The sequence below is a fragment of the Gobius niger genome (assembly GCF_951799975.1).
Source record: "Gobius niger genome assembly, chromosome: 19".
NCBI lineage: Eukaryota > Metazoa > Chordata > Actinopteri > Gobiiformes > Gobiidae > Gobius > Gobius niger.
Window position 1 is genome coordinate 1,107,810 of NC_136870.1, and position 17,818 is coordinate 1,125,627.

At 42.7% G+C, this 17,818-nt stretch overlaps 1 protein-coding gene across 1 annotated transcript in view; it reads right to left on the reverse strand.

Moving 5' to 3' along the window:
* Positions 1-17,818, reverse strand: part of ca10a (carbonic anhydrase Xa) — a 480,424-nt gene that overhangs the window by 422,205 nt on the left and 40,401 nt on the right. Inside the window, exon 2 of the mRNA XM_079577756.1 lies at positions 7,094-7,168. Coding sequence (XP_079433882.1) covers positions 7,094-7,168 — 75 coding nt within the window. The remainder of the gene's footprint in view (positions 1-7,093; positions 7,169-17,818) is intronic.

Below are 17,818 nucleotides of genomic sequence, written 5' to 3' on the forward strand. Positions count from 1 at the left end.
CCTGAGGGCACGCACAAAAACCAGACAGGTACGCATCAACTCGTCTAAACTCAGGTAAGAACAGATCTCAGTATGGAAAAACGGTGGCCTGCTCCTTTAAGCCTTCAACCATCATCATAAACATACATTTTCCTACTTTCACACTTGGATAATCCTGTTCATTTAGGTCATTTCTTTCTCTACTGCTTGAAGCGCCGCCATCGAGTTTTGTTCCGTCACAGCGGGAACACAAAACGTTTTGAACGCCCATAATCCATCACCAGACCCACTCTGTGCTTTATCACAGAACTGCTGATTTGCTAGCATACCATTATTTGAAAGTGAAAGCTTGTTTTCACTCTTTTATAAAGAGTAGCACTAATGCAACTGCCCGTAGAGGGTGCTCCAGGCTAAATCATAATCCTGACCCCTTTAATGTTTTTCCCTACATGTCTAAAAGTATTTCTCATTTTAAAATCTAATGCTGAGGTATTATCAACGTTTTTTAAGCCCCAACTAAACACGATGCAGATGTAGATGAACATGGAGACTGGTGGGTTTGTGAGGGGATTTTGCTCGCCCCCAAGCGCCTCGCACACGGTGGCTGTTTGAGCTCAGTGGTCGGCCTCCTGCTCTGACTGATGCCTGCATGTCATTAAACATAAAACCAGAGCAAAGGGCGCAGTGACGTGGCGCTCTGTCACCGCTGACCTTTGGCTAATATAGAGCTAATTGAGAGCGGCCACGTTGGAAAGGTCAAGATCAAAAACATGCCTTTGATGGCGCCCCCCCCCAACTTCACCGTATTACAGCAGCAGCATCAGAAAGTTTTCAGAACTTGTTTAACGGTTTCTTAACAAGGATTGACAAAGTAATAACGGACGTTTCATTGTGACATGTATAGAGTCTGCACAACAACTGCATATTGCTTCCATTGCTCTCCTTCGTAGCTGTGCTGTTTTCATACAGGTTTAGGTCAGCAGGACATTACATTTACACTGTGTTCCAAATTATTCTGCAAATTGTTTTTATTGAAACTCATGGATGGTGTCGTGTCTCAGGCTCTTTGAATCACTGACATTAATCTCAGAGACCTGGGATGATTAGTTTTCAGGTTAAGCCCAGTTAAGGGAAAAACTACTGAAAAAGGATGTTTAAAAAGGAAAAAGGACATTATTAAGCAGATCATCATTTTCAAGCAATATGGTAAAGAAAAAGGGTCTTTCTGCTGATGAAAAGCGTGAAATAGTTGAATGCCTTGGTCTAGGTATGAAAACCTTCAATATTTCATGAAAGATTAAGCATAATCATCGTACTGATAAGAGATTTGTGGATGATTCAGAGACACACTCGGGTTTGTGCAGATAAAGGCACAATAAGGACGGTTTCTGCCAGACAAACACATCAGATTAAGAGAACAGATGCTACAAAGCAGCAGACAGGTAATGGAAGCTGCTGGTGCCTCTGGAGTCTCCCGAACATCAAGGTGTAGGACCCTCCAGAGGCTGCAGTTGTGCATAAACCTTCTATCCGGGCCTCCCCTAAACTGTTCATTGAAGCTGATGAACAGAAACGGCTGCAGTGGCTCAGAAATACATGAGGACTCATTTTCAGACAGTCTTGTTCACCGTGTGACCCTGGATGGTCAGATGGATGGAGTAGTGGATGGTTGGTGAATGGCCACCATGTCCCAACCATAGACTGTATATAAATGACAGCTTCTCTGCACTCCTCCCCGTTTACCATAATGACCACGGTCGTGGGGGAAGTCATGGGGATTTACAGACTCCCCCTCCCCAGCTCTGACGAAGCATGTTCCTAAAAAGGGCATAAGGGCGGGATCTTCACTGTAGACTCGCACTGCTCCAATGCTAACAGTCCGACCCTCATTAAGGACGAGATTTCTAAAATTCTTCTTACGAAAACCAGCCTGGTTTCTTAAATTGTGACTAAACCAATGTTATCACAGGAGGAAGATCTAGCCTAGTCTAGTGTTGAAAAAATAGAAACCAAGCGTCAAAGTTGTTTTAACTCCAATGCTTTTCAATGGGGGACTAGCGGCGATATGGAGGTACTACAGCAATGACGGAGCAATGGCGGCCTCTAGTGTCGTGGGCATAAAGCAGAGCAGCCAGCGGCCATTGGTCCCAACAAAACTGTGACGTCAGTAAGGAGGGGGCGGAGTCATGTTTTGGGCCAGAATCATGGTGTCAAAATGTCATTTGCATAATAATTTGGAACGCAGTGTAATGTCCGGGATACACCATCTACATCGGGGTTCCCAAACACTATGGGCCCCAACCCCTAAAATCACCAGACCAACAGCTCCGAATCCTCCATTGTAAATAGTAGGATCTGGATATTCATATCCGCCGCCATTGCCAAACTACAACCAGCAAATGCTTGACGTCACCTACAAGCCCCGCCTCCCCCGCTCGCTGAATGGTAGATAGAAATTCAACCAATGTAACGCAGCCACTGAGATCTGACCCAGACATACATGTAGGGAAATGATAATTGACCGGATTTAGGGAGGGCTAAAGCCAGGCTACAGGGGCTAGGGATGGGAATCGAGAACCCCTTGACCTATCCATCAGAACTGTGTGATCCGCTTTGCAGATCCAAGACTGCAGATACAGGAACCACATCACAAACATTTTGTTTCATTTTGTGTTAATACGCTTTTTCAAACAGTCCATCGTTTTTCCATACTGTGATCTGTTCTTACCTGAGCTTAGACGAGTTCATCCGTACCTGTCTGGTCTTTGTGCCCGTGGAAGAGCTTGGTCGCTTCTAACTTCACCCCCATTTGGAGCTATGAATATACTGGGAGAGGCCAAACAACATCTGGTCGTTTTGTGTGACTGAGGGCACGCACAAAGACCAGACAGGTACGCATCAACTCGTCTAAGCTCAGGTAAGAACATGTCTCAGTATGGGAAAACGGTCGCCTGTTCCTTTAACCCTTCAAGAAATGTCATTAGGTTTAAAACTTTGGACACATGACTGTTTTCTTTTACACGTTTTTAGGTAAACATATTACTTTTATATAGCGCTTTTTTGGACACTGAAAGACGCTTTACATTGCATTATTCATTCATACTCGGTGGTGGTAAGCTGCCCTGGGGTAGACTGACGGAAGCGAGGCAACCAGTCTGCGCCATCAGCCCCTCCGACCACCACCAACCACTCACTCACTCACTATATTCGCCAGGCTTCCTGGTGTTCCCAAAACGGTCTCCCATCCAAGTACCGACCAGGCCCTTCCTGCTTAGCTTCCAAGGTCTGACGGGATTGGGCAGAGCAAAGGCGGGATGGCCACAAATGTCAAAATCTCGTCTCGTCTTGTGGAATTTATGTCTCGGCCCTCTCCCACTTATCATAAACGTATTGTATCGTATTATGTATCGGAACAGGCCCTGAGTAGCGTGATACGTATCAGATCGTGAGAAAAGTGTATCGTCCTCGCTCTAGTAAATAGTATGTTACACAAAACATTACAAAATGGGGTTTATCAATGCTCACTTGAATACATTATTTTGAGTCATTCAAGACGCCTAAAAGGGAAACGATAAATAAGCCATGCGACAAGATGCAAGACGTGTTTGAAATTGCATCAAAGGTAACATTTTTTGATGATGCTTCTCTTTAACTTCATGTATACCTTTGTTTTATCACTCGACTCATCTTTTTTTAAACATCGACTCCCCTTACTTCCAACATGACACCAATTCAACAAAAAGAAAAACACATATACAAGGAAAAAAATGTGATGAAGTGAAAAAAGAATTTCATGGAGTGATGCAAGTGAAGAGAAATGTGGTTGGAGAATCTTGCGTACAAGTGACAGTACAGTAAGTGTGTCATCATTCATGATAACAGTCGCACTAAGTTTTGGTAAGATAGGATGTGGAAACCCAATTCCTTACGCTCAGATTGCAAATTCTCGCTCCTGGGCATGTCTTTTTATAGATTCAGATTTCAGTGTTTTCGGAAAATGGATCACTTCTTGAACAATGCATGAGTGACTGCGCCATTGAGGGTAATAAAAACCCTTTTGGTCTGAAGCATATGAAAAGGTAGCATTCACAAAGTCTTCGGATTTGGTGTTATAGTTTCTGTTCGACATAATAATGGCCGATTTACTGATTTTACACACTTCATTCATGCAGTTTTGTGTAATCCTCAGTGATTCACTTTTTTTTGCTTTGGTAGTTTCTTCTTCCACGGCTGTTTTACCACCAAAATAGATTAATGTATTATTATCGCTCTGTTTAAATCAAAGCTACAAGAAGCATGCACATATTATATCATCTGTAGCCTATTTTCAAATCAATTGGAGTTGATAAGATAAATTATCAATGGGATTGATATAGATATGGGTATCAAATCCCATCCCTTACCGAGACATTATTTAAAATTATGAAATGCAAAATATCAATGCTGATTTTGGCTCTCTACAGTGGCGCAGCAGTAAGCGCTCATGCTTCAAGAAAGTTCCGAGTTTGACCTCTGGACCGGATGGGACCTTTCTGTGTTGAGTTTGGATGTTCTCCCATAGGTTTTCCCTACCACTAGAAACATGTACAATAGTCCAGGATGAAAGGTGCCACTGAGAGAATGAGAATTGGCGCAGATAAGTAGTCGCTTACCACCACCGTGTGTGAAGTGAATGCACAATTGTCTCATGTAAAGCGCTTAGTGACCATGTCTGTGTACAAATAAAGTCCTAAAGTCTTTCCTTTTAAGTCCAAGGCATGTCCTCTTTAAAGTGAAGGAACCACATAATGAATAAGAACAACTGACGAGTCTCCTTAATTACGCCTTTGGTTTCAATCCCCCACTCTCAAACTTGGAAACAACTATATTTAGGAAAGCAGAAGAGCCATATTTAAACACCGAAAGAGGAAATTCAGACAGATGGCAGCTAATCCAGTCGCAATTTGTTCTTACATTACTACTATCACAGCATATTTAGTCCTGATTTATTATGTGCATTTAAACAAACCGCAACAGCTACCAAGCCAATTGTAATCCAGTTTGCGATCGTTTCCAAAACATCTCCATTTTCTGTTTTTTTTGAGTGTGTGTGTGTTTTTTTTTTTACTGCCACTTGCCAGTAGTTTCATTGCCACAGCAAAGCTCCTAAAACAAATCATTTACCGTGTACGCCCGCTCCCAAAGCGAATATTATACCCACATCAGTATTATGTCTCTCTGTGTCGTTAAACTGAACTTTATTTTGCAGCGAGCGCCGTTCCATTCTCTTTTATGGCGTGCCTGTGAAATGCGGCGCGCCGGTCGGGGAATACCAGGCGCGGCCTCGGGAGCATTGTGAATCGGGCTAAACTGGCTGCGCTGCTGTTCGGTGCTTAGACTGGAAAGTGCGCCGCAGAGGATTGAGAGGAAGAAGTAGGTATAAAAACATAAATGGGGAAATGAAGCAGAGCAAGAGAGAAGGCTGAGCTGGGAAGCAATCGGAAGCAATTTCTCAAATTTGTTGGGATCGTTAAACTTGGGCGTTAACTGATCATACTATTTGTAGATTTTCCACTGCAGTGTGAAACTGTAGCTTCAAGTAAATATTTAATTGATTTTGATGGTAGGCTACAATTTAAAGCACTTGTTCACATTTCATTAGCAGACCAGTCCCCATATATCAAAAGAATAAATGAAACTTCTCCACAACTTCACCCTGGAATACCTACCTGCAGTACTCCTTCATTTCCTCATCACCGGCAGCTCTTCACCAATCATCCAATCACAGTGTCACCTCAAGCCACAGCTTCACGACAGCCAATCACTGCAGCTGTTCATCCCTGCTTCATCCCTGCTGTGCTTGTGACCCTCCTCCGCCCCTCCTGTGCCTGGCCTCCAGAGTCTTTCAATTGTTCATCATTGCTGTGTATTTCATATCATTCATTCAATCTTCTGCTGGGGTTTGAGCCCGAATTAGGATTCAAGTCCAATAAAACTCTCCTAACGCCACTCTGCTTCTGTGAGTCTTTGCACTTTATCTCTGATCATATAGGTGATTACTTCATCCACTCATTTGCTTACGTTATGGCCAATGTCTTACCAGAACTTGTTTAGCCAAAACAATGCTCTATTCTATAAAAAAAAAAAAATCTTTCCAGCTCCACTTACAATTTTTTGGTACTTTCCCAGTATAGGAACTGTATGCAAAAAATTACAAAAGCATGATTAATCTGATAAAATAAAGAAATAATCATAAAGCATTTGACAGCACTAATTACCAATGTTAGTAATATTGTCATTTCTAAAAACTGCTGTTCATTGTGCTCAAAGTGGCAACCCTGAATCCATACAATACATGCAGTATTTCTCTGAACAAATCCATCACTCTCAGTAAACTATTCATTGTATCTCGCCCTATTCATTAGCCTGGCCCAAGAACTACACGTAATGGAAATATTTTACGCTTCACTGGACAGAACTACCTCTTAGCGCGAGAATATCGAGAGGAATCCAAGTAATAGCGGTACAAAATAACCTCGCAGCTGTTCCGCCTAAGCATTAGCCATCATTAAAAGTTCATATTCAATTAAAATAACTTCCATAACTCCTTATCTTCCCGGCGTGCTCCCTTCCAAGAACATTACCTCCCACTGTCTCCAATGCCCTCTATTTAAGTTTCTCTTAATTGTTCTCTCATTACGGTGACATTTGGCCCTCATGAAACTAGCTCCGGCACAGGCGCAGTCACGCACCTGTAGGCCTTTTCAAAAGTGCAGAAAAAGCATAAAAATAATTGGCTTAGATACCACCAGGATGGAGGGTAAGGTAGGGAACGTGTCAATCACCAAAGTGGCAGATGTCAATCGTGGCAAAGAACGACAAGGACAAAAAAAAAGATATCAAAGTTGCGCCCGTGGCAAGGAGGCAACGGGCGAGAAGGCAACGGGTGAGAAGGCAACGGGCGAGGAGGCAACGGGCGAGGAGGCAACGCGCGAGGAGGCAACGCGCGAGGAGGCAACGCGCGAGGAGGCAACGGGCGAGGAGGCAACGCACAAGTCGCTGCGGGCACAACAAGATCAGGCAGCGAGCGGTCATAAGATAACGAGAACAAGTTAATAAGGAAAAGTTGTCTTACCTGGAACAAAGCTCCCCTGAACCACCTCCTTGTACGCCCACCAGCCTTCATGGATTTTGGGAGCGTTGGGTTGTGCTATGGGGAAAGAGACAGAGAATAGAATTTAGTCAAATGAGAATGACGAGGTCTAGAGCTAAAGATGTGTGATGTTCGCAACTGAGTCGTGTCTTTTGAACAGCTCTTTGACGTGAACGGTTCAGTTGTTCATTAAGCAATTCTGCACAAATGCAACCAATGAAACATTAGAAAACTGCACACGAGCCAAGCAAGATGATGTCACAATGTTCTAAAGTGGTTGGGCCGACGTTCACCATCGGGGCCTTTTCCCCAATAAAACACTGTCACAGTATGAATGCAGGAAGCATGTCGAACTAATGTGCAGGCGGCGAATAAACAAGCTCAAAGCGATGATCAGAGGGTGAGAAGAGAAGCCCTGTTCACATTTAAGACATTTGTGCGTGTAATCTGTCAAAAGCTTGATCCAACCTATCGACCTTCATCCCAATGCCCAATACTTATTTTCAATACTTATCGACCTAAATTCATTTGTTAAAAATGCACTAAACACTTTTTTAACAAACTGAAATCAGACTAAAACCTTTTTGAGTTTTTGTCGACTTCAACTATCATACTGTGTTGACTCATAAAGACTCCTAAAAAGCATTTAAAAAAAAAAAAAGACTAAAATGAAGAGGGCAGCCAAAAACAACACTTGAGCAGAGCATTCAGATTTTAGTCATTTTAACCCAAATGCATACCTGCAAACCAGGTTGATATAAAAATAATATACGTTTACTGGTGGCTCCTTAAAAAAAAGATATAAAAATGAATGAAGCGATAGAGGCCCTTGCCCTTGGGGCAACTCCCCCCAGCACGACTGCCCCACCTCGCTCTCGCCCATGCTTTGCAGCCACCCGCCATTGCGACTGCTCAGACTCGTGTACGTCCCCAGCTTCACAATTCATACTGGCCCTATCCCTGTTTTAGGGGGCGCTATAGCACGGACCATCACTATTGTTAAGGGAATGGATTCATTTTCCTCCAGTTCCTAAGTGATTACATTTCTAACTCAATCTGACAAGGTACGTGCGAATTATGAAGGATAATATTTATTCTTTGGGACATTTACCACAGGAAAACATACCATTGGAAAGACATTTGCATTGGCCACACCCACATCTTAGAACCTATGACATGACTGTAATGTATCATGCAACGTTTCATATAAAATGTACAAACTGCAATTTTCAAAGTATAGATAGGTGGCGCTGTACTGTGGTGAAGTTGGTCTGTTGATGAGTTTGTTCTGTTCAGCTTGGGGCTGTACATTAGTGACACAAGTTTGAGCTCAATGTTTTAGTGCATGTTCGAATTATAAAGGTTAACGTGACATATATGAGACATTCACCTTGGACAAGCCCACATCTTATAAAATATGATATGACTGTCTTCAAACTGAAGTTTTCAAGGTATAGGTAGGGGGCGCTCTCCTGGGAGCAGGCTATATGTTAAGGACTGCGTTCTGTTCACTTGGGGGTTGTACATTAGTGACTCTGTCAGCCAATGCCTGTAAGCGTGAGCTGTCCACGAAAATACACAAAATCTACGCATCCTTCGCCGCGGCGTTACGAGGAGACGATTGAAACGTTTCACAAACAGCGGTTGAATCTTCAAGTTCAATATGTCTAGATGCCCTATGCCCAGTGGGATCTTAAAACAGGGAATAGTTCATTAAAACAAAAGGGGCCTAATCCGGAGAGTTTTTGACGACGTTTGGCGGATAAAAAATGTGAAGAAAAAAAGAAAGAAAGAAAGAAACCACCCAAAAACTTCGTCCGGCTCGGGCCTAATGAGCCATTCGTTTGAATTAACAGATTCCAAATATTTGAGCTCTATCAAAGAGCCATGAATCCCATCACTATCTGCAGCCAACACACTGCAGAACAATGTGATAAAGCTGTTGTTTTTTCATGATAATGCAATAACACAGTTCGGACTTTTTTCCAATGCAAGCCAGGCCACTTTTGTACTATATCTTCACCTGAATCCAATACATATCAGATTTTCCTTTGCTTCAGTCTGAACGGCCTGGTCTCTTTCAATACCGACACCTCATCAAAACACTGATCTGTGGGGCCGGTTTTCAATCAATATTCAATTCAGCAAACAAAACGGTCAAACATATAAGTCGCATTTAATTAAAACTATGAAAGACTTTGCAAAAAAAAATCAACACTGAGCATTTACTAAACCAATTTCCATTCCTCTGGCCATTCTGGTTTCCTTCCCTGCCTACAAATTGACTGCTTGGAGGTGCTTTACTGTCAGACAACATGCTCCCGCGAGGCGACCAGATCCCCCCTGACATTACTATGGAAATGGATTCAGCCGTGTGGCGTTGCGGAGGCAGGAACCCCAAGATTAGCACAGGGTGGTGCCGCATAATCGAGGGGAGTTTGAGGAACGTCCGCGGGATATTGCTTTGTACACCTTTTTCCCCCCGTGTTTGTCACGCAATGCGCAAAGCCAAGTTTAATCGAAGGTCCAGAGGTTGGCCCCATCCCTTCGGGTTTTTAATGGGAAATCGTCGCCTTCCGGTGGTTCCACAACGCCGAGGCCGCGGACCCAACGCGCATTCCTATGGGTGGGTCATGGCTAAGAAACAGTCCAGGCAAGGTCTTTGCTGGATGTTGGTGGTCAGCTTAAAATGCCGGGGAGGTCGGAGCAGAGGTTAACAGAGTTGGCCTTTTGGAGGGAATAAAATATAGCGCGCTGTGCAGAATGATAAACTGTTTTGCCGTTTGTGGCTAAATCAACTCGAACCCACTAGCGGATTTTCCCTCTTGAGAATTTTGCCAATTGTTGTTGTATTTCCTTTACTGTAGTTATTGGCTTTACTGGTTTCAGCCAGTCATACATTCACACTGGGAGAATACCTTCAAAATGTAATAAATGTTCAGAATATATTTTCAGTCTTCCAAGTCCGAAATGTGAATAGGGAAATACAGTCAAAATAAGAGATATCAATTTGAAACTTTTGCACTACTGATATATTAGAAAACACTTGTATTACAAGTTTTCTGCCATTTTATGACTAAAAATAGCCGCGGCAAGGCATGTTCATTTATACCACGCATTTTGTACACACGGCAACACACCCGCCCATGTTTTCAGCAACTCAATCTAAATAAAGGATAGAGCCAGGTTTAAAACAATGGTTTTACTTTTCATATTTCAGGACCCCAGGAAGACTAGCAACCAATTTGTGGGAGCTAATGGGGATCCTACGAAAGAAGAAATAATTTTGTTGATATATAAGTTGCAATGATTTTTTTTGATAGTTTAGGTTTTGAATATGCTATTTTAAGTGGAAAGAAAATAAATCAGGCTGGGAGTGAACAATCCTTCCAAATTGTTAACTCCCAAACTGGAAAGTCTGGAGATGTTTTGTCTTTCTTATACTCTGACATAAAAACTGGGTTGTTAAGTCAGAAAACTTGTCTCTACGTTGACCACTGCGTGAACAGTCGTTGTGTTCACCTGCCGTGCCTTGCCTTAAGAGCCAAAATACAAAGTGTGTATCAAGGTGTATTGAAAAGGATGACCAGATGAGGATAGTAATGTATTGGACCTTAAAGTAACCACCACGCTATTACAGACCATTTCCAAAATATTAGAATATCATGGAAAAGTTTATTTATTTCCATAATTCCATTCAAACGTTAAACTATTTTGTTGTTTATTTGTACATAATTTGGGTTTCCAGCTCACAAAACTCAGAAAAACAGGATTTCCAAAAATGTTAATACTGTGAAGAAATCACAATGTACTTCTCAGTTTTTGCAGGAAAAAAGAAATTAGGATCACATCAAATCAATCAAAATATGGTACTTTCAAAATGATACGTCAATCTTCAATCCTTTGTAGGCAATCCCTTTGCCTTAATCACTGCCTCGATGCTCCGTGGCATTGAGGCATCAGCCTGTGGCATTGAGGCATCAGCCTGTGGCATTGAGGCATCAGCCTGTGGCACTGAGGCATCAGCCTGTGACACTGAGGCATCAGCCTGTGGCATTGAGGCATCAGCCTGTGGCACTGAGGCATCAGCCTGTGACACTGAGGCATCAGCCTGTGGCATTGAGGCATCAGCCTGTGGCATTGAGGCATCAGCCTGTGGCATTGAGGCATCAGCCTGTGGCATTGAGGCATCAGCCTGTGGCACTGAGGCATCAGCCTGTGGCACTGAGGCATCAGCCTGTGGCACTGAGGCATCAGCCTGTGGCATTGAGGCATCAGCCTGTGGCACTGAGGCATCAGCCTGTGACATTGAGGCATCAGCCTGTTGCTTTGCCAGGGAGTAATGTAAGCCCACATTTCCTTGATGCTTGCTGTCAGCTCTTCTTTGTTTTAGAGTCTGGTGTCCCTCATTTTTCTTGATAAAATCCCATAGATTCTCAAGGGGGTTAAGGTCCGGCAAGTTTGCTGTCCAGTCAAGCACTGTGACGGCATGGGCATCAAACCAGGTTTTGGTGCTTCTGGTGGTATGGGCAGGGGCCAGGTCCTGCTGGCAGATGAAATCTGCATCTCCATACAGATCCTCAGCAGAAGGAATCATGAAGTCCACTAAAACATTCTGGTAGACTGATGCGGTGACCTTGGATTTAAGAAAGCAGAGTTTACCAACACCTGCACTGGACATTACCCCAAATCACGACTGACTGTGGATATTTCACACTGGACCTCAAGCAGCTTGTGTTCTGTTCCTCACCCGTCTCCCTCCAAACCCTTGGACCTTGATTCCAGAATGAAAGGCAGACTTTACTTTCATGGGATAAGAGGACCTTGGACCACTGGCCAAGATTCATCAATTTCTGCCAGATTGATGAATCTTCTCTGTTTGATAATCCACTGAAGCCCACGGTCAGCTCTTCTGCTGCTGCATCTTCTCCTGACACATTTTGTCCTTCCACTAGACTTTCCATTGATGTGCTTGGACACAGCACTCTGTGAACAGCCAGCCTCATTAGCTGTGAATTTTTCTGGTCACCCATCCTATGGAGGGTATCAATGATGGTCTTCTGGCCAGTTGAAAGTCTGCAGTCTTCCCCATATTGATTCAAACTGAGACGATTGAACCAAAGTGGGAAAACCAGTGCAGGTGCTTTGAGTTTAGTAGATGAGTCGTGTGTGACTCACTATAAAACATTCATGCCCTGTAAAGTTTGGGCAGATTTCTTCACAGTATTCAAATTTTTGGAAATCCTGTTTTCGTGGGTTTTGTGAGCTGGAAGCCCAAAGTATGTATAAATAAACGACTAAATACTTGAAATCATTTAATTTGTGGATGCTGAATCTATAATCTATGGAAGTTTAACGTTTTTAAAGGAATTATGGAAATATATAAACTTTTCCGTGATATTCAAATTTTTTGGAAAGAATCTGTAATTAATTACGAACTAAGACAAAGAGGCTTCAACTCAACGATTATAGCCTAAATCATTCATAGCATATCTTGTTTGTAACCAGAAGTTTTCCTTTTTCGCCCAATTTCAACATTCTCACGCTCTCTGGACTCCATTGGTTGGCAATATCTGGCGTCTTGTGTGCGTTCTTACTTGTTTTCCACAACTTAAAGTATAAAAAATGCAAAATACCCAGCGCAGAGAAGTCCAAAATGACTTTAAAAGAGACTTCGAAAATGCCACTTTCCCTTGAGGAATTAGGGGGAAAAAAACATCGAAATGCACACAAGAAGCCCAAAAATAATAAAATAAATAAATGTTTGAACAGTTGAGGCCTTGATGTACGTCGCGTTGCGTTAAAAGTCCATGTGAAGTGGCTCAATCACAATGCAGCAGTGGCAGCAGCCCGCTGGGAGAGAGACATTATAAATTCAGTCAGGGAAATAGAACCTTTCAAGAGCTCAGCGGGAAATGCTTCGGCAGCAAAACAGCAGCACTAATTACTCACTCAACTAAATATAACTAAACAAAGAATCTTAATTAGAAGATGTGGGTACACAGCGGCAATTAAAAAAACGATTCATGAAAGGTTAGTAGTTAAGAGCGTAGAGGTGCAGCGAGAAGGTCCCAGGTTTGGTTCCTAGACAGTTCAGGGCTGTAGCGTGTAGAGTTTGCTTCTACCCGTGTTTGCATGTGTCTGTTTTGGTTGCATTCGGTTCAGTGGCCAGATTATCATTGATGTGGGCACCAGGTTTCCGGGCGTTTGAAAGTGAATTGATGAAGACGGCAATCCGGGTATTTATGACGTATTCCCCTAGTTACGACCTCCGCCATATTGGCGTCGTAGAAGCTGTTCCATTAATTCCTATGGCCGTCTGTGCAGCAAACGCACAACACTGATGTTTAGAGGCAGGTCGCACCAAAGAAAATCACATAACCTGTGGTAGTTTCAGAGCGTGTTCCTACAAATGTGCATTTACATTGTAAACGGCTTCATGGGCCTGTAAACAGAGCTTTTTCTCACCGCAGGGTCTGGAATGGTGAAGCAGTTGCCGACTATGGCGAGGTAAGAGTGTCAAAGCATTTATGTCATTTCTGATGTTTCTTCATAAATTCGTCCTTAATATTTTCATTAAGTCCATGAAAGAATGCTCCCTGAAGTGCCCTTTGGTCCCACCCACTTTCTGCTGCAGCAATACGGAAATTTAAAGCATAATGTGCAACTGAGTTAGGGCCCTGTCTAAGTGTGAATAGGCGTTGGCCGATTTCTTTGCTCTGAATAGGGTGGTCAAAAATGCGTCTCATTTCTGTGGTGAACTCAGGATAGGAATGGCAAATGGGTGATTGACTGTTCCAAACAGCTGTGGCCCATTCCGATGCTTTTCCAGTTAACAAACCCACAATGTAGGCAATTTTAGACCTATCAGTAGCATAGGTTAAAGGCTGTTGTTCAAAAACTAAATCACATTTTAACAAAAATGCCACGCAATTGCCAATGTCTCCTGAATAAGGTTGTGGGATGGGAATGAATGGCTCACGTGGTGCAGGGGTCCGAAAATCCTGGAGCAGAGCTTGCGTAGGAGTTGTAGCAGTAGACACTAAAGGTTCAGGAGACTGCAACGCTGTGATCTTTGTTCCCAAGTCCACAACTTGGTTGGTGAGTTCCTGGAGAGACTCGATGATTTCCGTGATGCCCTGTTCATGGCGTCCAATGGTTTGTCCTTGAGCAGATAGAGCCCTGACTATAGCCTCTGAGTCTGCGGGGTCCATAGTTGGCCAGATTGTTCTGTTAGGGTTGGTGAGTGAACCCCAAAGCAGACACAAAAGGCAACTAAGTTGAACAAAAAATGTCTTTATTAAATAAAACGTCTCCAAGTAACAAAAAACAAAACAGGCTTGGCTCTACACGGTCTGGCAGGGTGTCTCTGAGGCAGGAAGGATCGTGAAGAAAACGGAACAATCTGGCAGTGAGTGCATGAAAACCAGGAGTCTATGTACAGAGCTTGATTGAAGATGGATGTCAGCTTTGCCTGCTCAGAGACACTCCCACCAGCCAAGAGCCAAGCCTGAAAAACAAAAACAGAGGGGAACAAACACAAGAGGGAGACAAAGACACTAGTCTTTGCCTAGCACATAACACCCGACCTACAATTAGCTGAAAAATTTAATATGTTTCAACATTTGGATCAGAAGCCACTTTTATTTATTAATTTTATTATTAAACATTTCATTAATGACTTCTAACTAGGCTTTGCCTTCATCTAAATGAGGTTGATGGGTTGACAACAGCTGGAAACATCTGCATTATTCATAATTTGAGATGTTTGATGGCTAAATGCTAATGCTACATAGGAAAAATAAACTGATCAAAATACAGAGTTCTCAACGTTTCCCAGGGTATCCGACTTAATAACTCTTTCTGGAGGTTGTTACGTCTGTCCTTTCTATGTTTAGTTTAGTTTAGTTTATAAAGCGTAAAATGTAAAAGCTGCGAAGCCTCAAAGCTGCATTATAGTCAACGAGGAACTGCCTTACTAACCCCTTGTTCCCGATTGTCACGTGGTTCATGACGTTGTGCCGTCGACATCAATGCTTTAGTACTTTGTAACTGAGAGGAACTACCACCAGAGCAGAGGTAAAGCAAGGCAAGTTTATTTGAAGAGCACAGATCAAATCAATCAATAAAACGTCATAATAATCATGAAATTATGGCATTAAAAGAGTGCAGATACAATCCATGCAATGGACACATCAGACCAGGGGTGCTAAGGTGGTGCAGTCCAGTGGGGATAACGCAGAAGGGTCCGCATGAGTAAATAAGTGACCAAAAAAAGGTAGGTGTGGAAAAAAAGAAAGACTGAAACACAGCAGTGTCCAATGTATAAAAAGCATAAATAATGTTGTCATTTGCATAACTCAAAGCTGACTGTGGAGAGGTGTCTGTGGCTCAGATTATGTGCATAGCGGCCGATGTGAAAAGAGGTAGAATCGATCCTACAAACTGCCGTACTCTCGGCTGACGCTCTACAAGATGAGCCACAAGTCTGAAAAGGCTTGGGCCGGTTTAAGTTATAAAACTCCCAGGCCGAAATGATGTCCCAGCACACCACTGGATTTGAACTTTGTCTGAGTTGAGGCCTGTCTCATATCTTCTGTTCCAAAGTTTAGCAGCGCAAAACTGAAACGCAGCCTGTTTAGTCCTGACTCTGGGACCAGCTGTAGCCACTTCCTGAGGTTCTCTGAGCTCGGACAAGACATGCACTGATCCAGCTTTAATGTTTCCGATACGGATGCTGGGGTTTGAGTGTCTACTTATATCAATCTGATACCAACAGACTTTCTTAAAAGTTCCTTTCTGTGAGTAAAAAAGTGAATGGTCCTCGTTTGTAACAAGTTATTTTGTCAGTTTGTGAGATCAGTGGTCCTGTGTTTTCTTGCAAATGAGATGTTATATATCAAGCGGTTTTCTATTATTAAATGTAATAGAAATCATTGAACAAGAATCACTGGACAGGAAAGTTGTCATTCTTTAACAGAATTTATCATAACCTACATTAGAAGCACAGAGGCCTTTTGGCCAATTGTATTTTTTCATTGCTTTAGGTGAGCCAGCCATAGTCCCAGCCTTTAGTTGCCGCCAGCATTAGCATGCCGATGCTAGCTTGACCTTCCAATTGGACTAAAGACTGAATCTCAAACATCCAATTTGAGTAGTAATAAGACAGTTCTTTAATTCATGGACAGTGAGAATGAACTCTGTTCTAATGATGATTTCTTCCCAAGGTCAACAAAGATGCAATGTACATACATACTGTCGAAATGTCGGTAATGCATTTGGAAAGATTGTGAAGTTGTTAAAGGAATAGGCCACCGTTTTTACATACTGTTTATTACAATATAAATGTATTTCCTGAATTCTCTCCCAAGATAAGCCTTCCTCCCATCCCACCGTGACTTGGGACCCAATCATATCACGTTACGGACTGAATCGATTGGTTGAGTCCCGCGGAGACAAAGGGGCCGCCCCGGTATAAAGGAAGGGTACAGGAAGTAGTTCCCTGGAGTTGATGTGAGAGTTGAGTGGGTGTTGAGTTGAGTTCGAGCAAGAGTTGAAGTTTCTCTTGGAGTTCAGACAGATGGAGAAGGGAGACGGCAGGAAGGGATAAGCACATGGCGACATCCCCCGCTGAACTCTGACCTCTCTTTGTCTCAGATGGACCACAAGAATCTTTAAGTTTGAGCCCGTCATTTGACGTGATTTGTAACTATCAGTTACCTCTTTCAAGAACATTTGCATTTTTCCTACAAGACAACAACATTTTTGATCGCTGAGCTTTCAGCGCAACCATATTAGCTTGTCAAGCTAAATGCCCAAGGCCCAGAGGAGCTGGAGAGAGACCCCCGCCTCGCCTGCATCAGCTTGAGATCGCCACCCGAGAGACCACGACCAAAGGCCGTCGCACACCAGGACTTTGGAACGCCGGACCACAGTTGGCGTGGAAAACCTTTCTCTCACGGTCGTAAGCGCATCTCACAGACCTGGCTCAAGAAGACTCACAGAACTTCTACGCAAACCACCTTACTGACTTTCAGATACAATTTTAGAACATTTTATCTGATTATTCATCCTGTTAGCCTTCTAGGTTATCCTGTTTGCACTTTAATATTTAATGCCGTCTGTTAATTGATTCTGATCATTAAACCTCCAAAAAACACAGTGTATTGTTCAAGAACTTACTTCCTTCAGATAAATCTGTAGTTTAGCCTCCTATTCTTACTTTTATTTTGTTCGCTTTTTTCGAACTGGTGCCCTGCTCAATTTTAACGCTAATCTACAACCTATTAATGAATTAATAAACAATTAATTGATTAATAAACCCTCCTACACACTGCATACATGTGAATAAAAAAGAAAATCTGCAATTTCAACATGTTCCAGCATTCAGAATTATAGCCACAATAATAATGTTTGTAAGAAACCAAACCACTTCAGATGCCACAGAGCTCGTCAGAAAGCTTCCCTGTGGCAAGATGGCTGCCTGTGATGCCGGAAGTGACTCCGCCTTAAGACATCTAGCCTTTATTATTTGACATCTATGTTTTTAACCCAGTTCAATGTAAACAAATGTAAACAGCACTGATTTCACTCTTTCATGACTTTGATAATTGTGATAGACCTTGTGTCATATCTGGAAAGAAAACAATGTTGCAGTTTTTCAAATGTTATTCCAGTTTTAAAGGAGGCACAGACTTTAGCTCCATT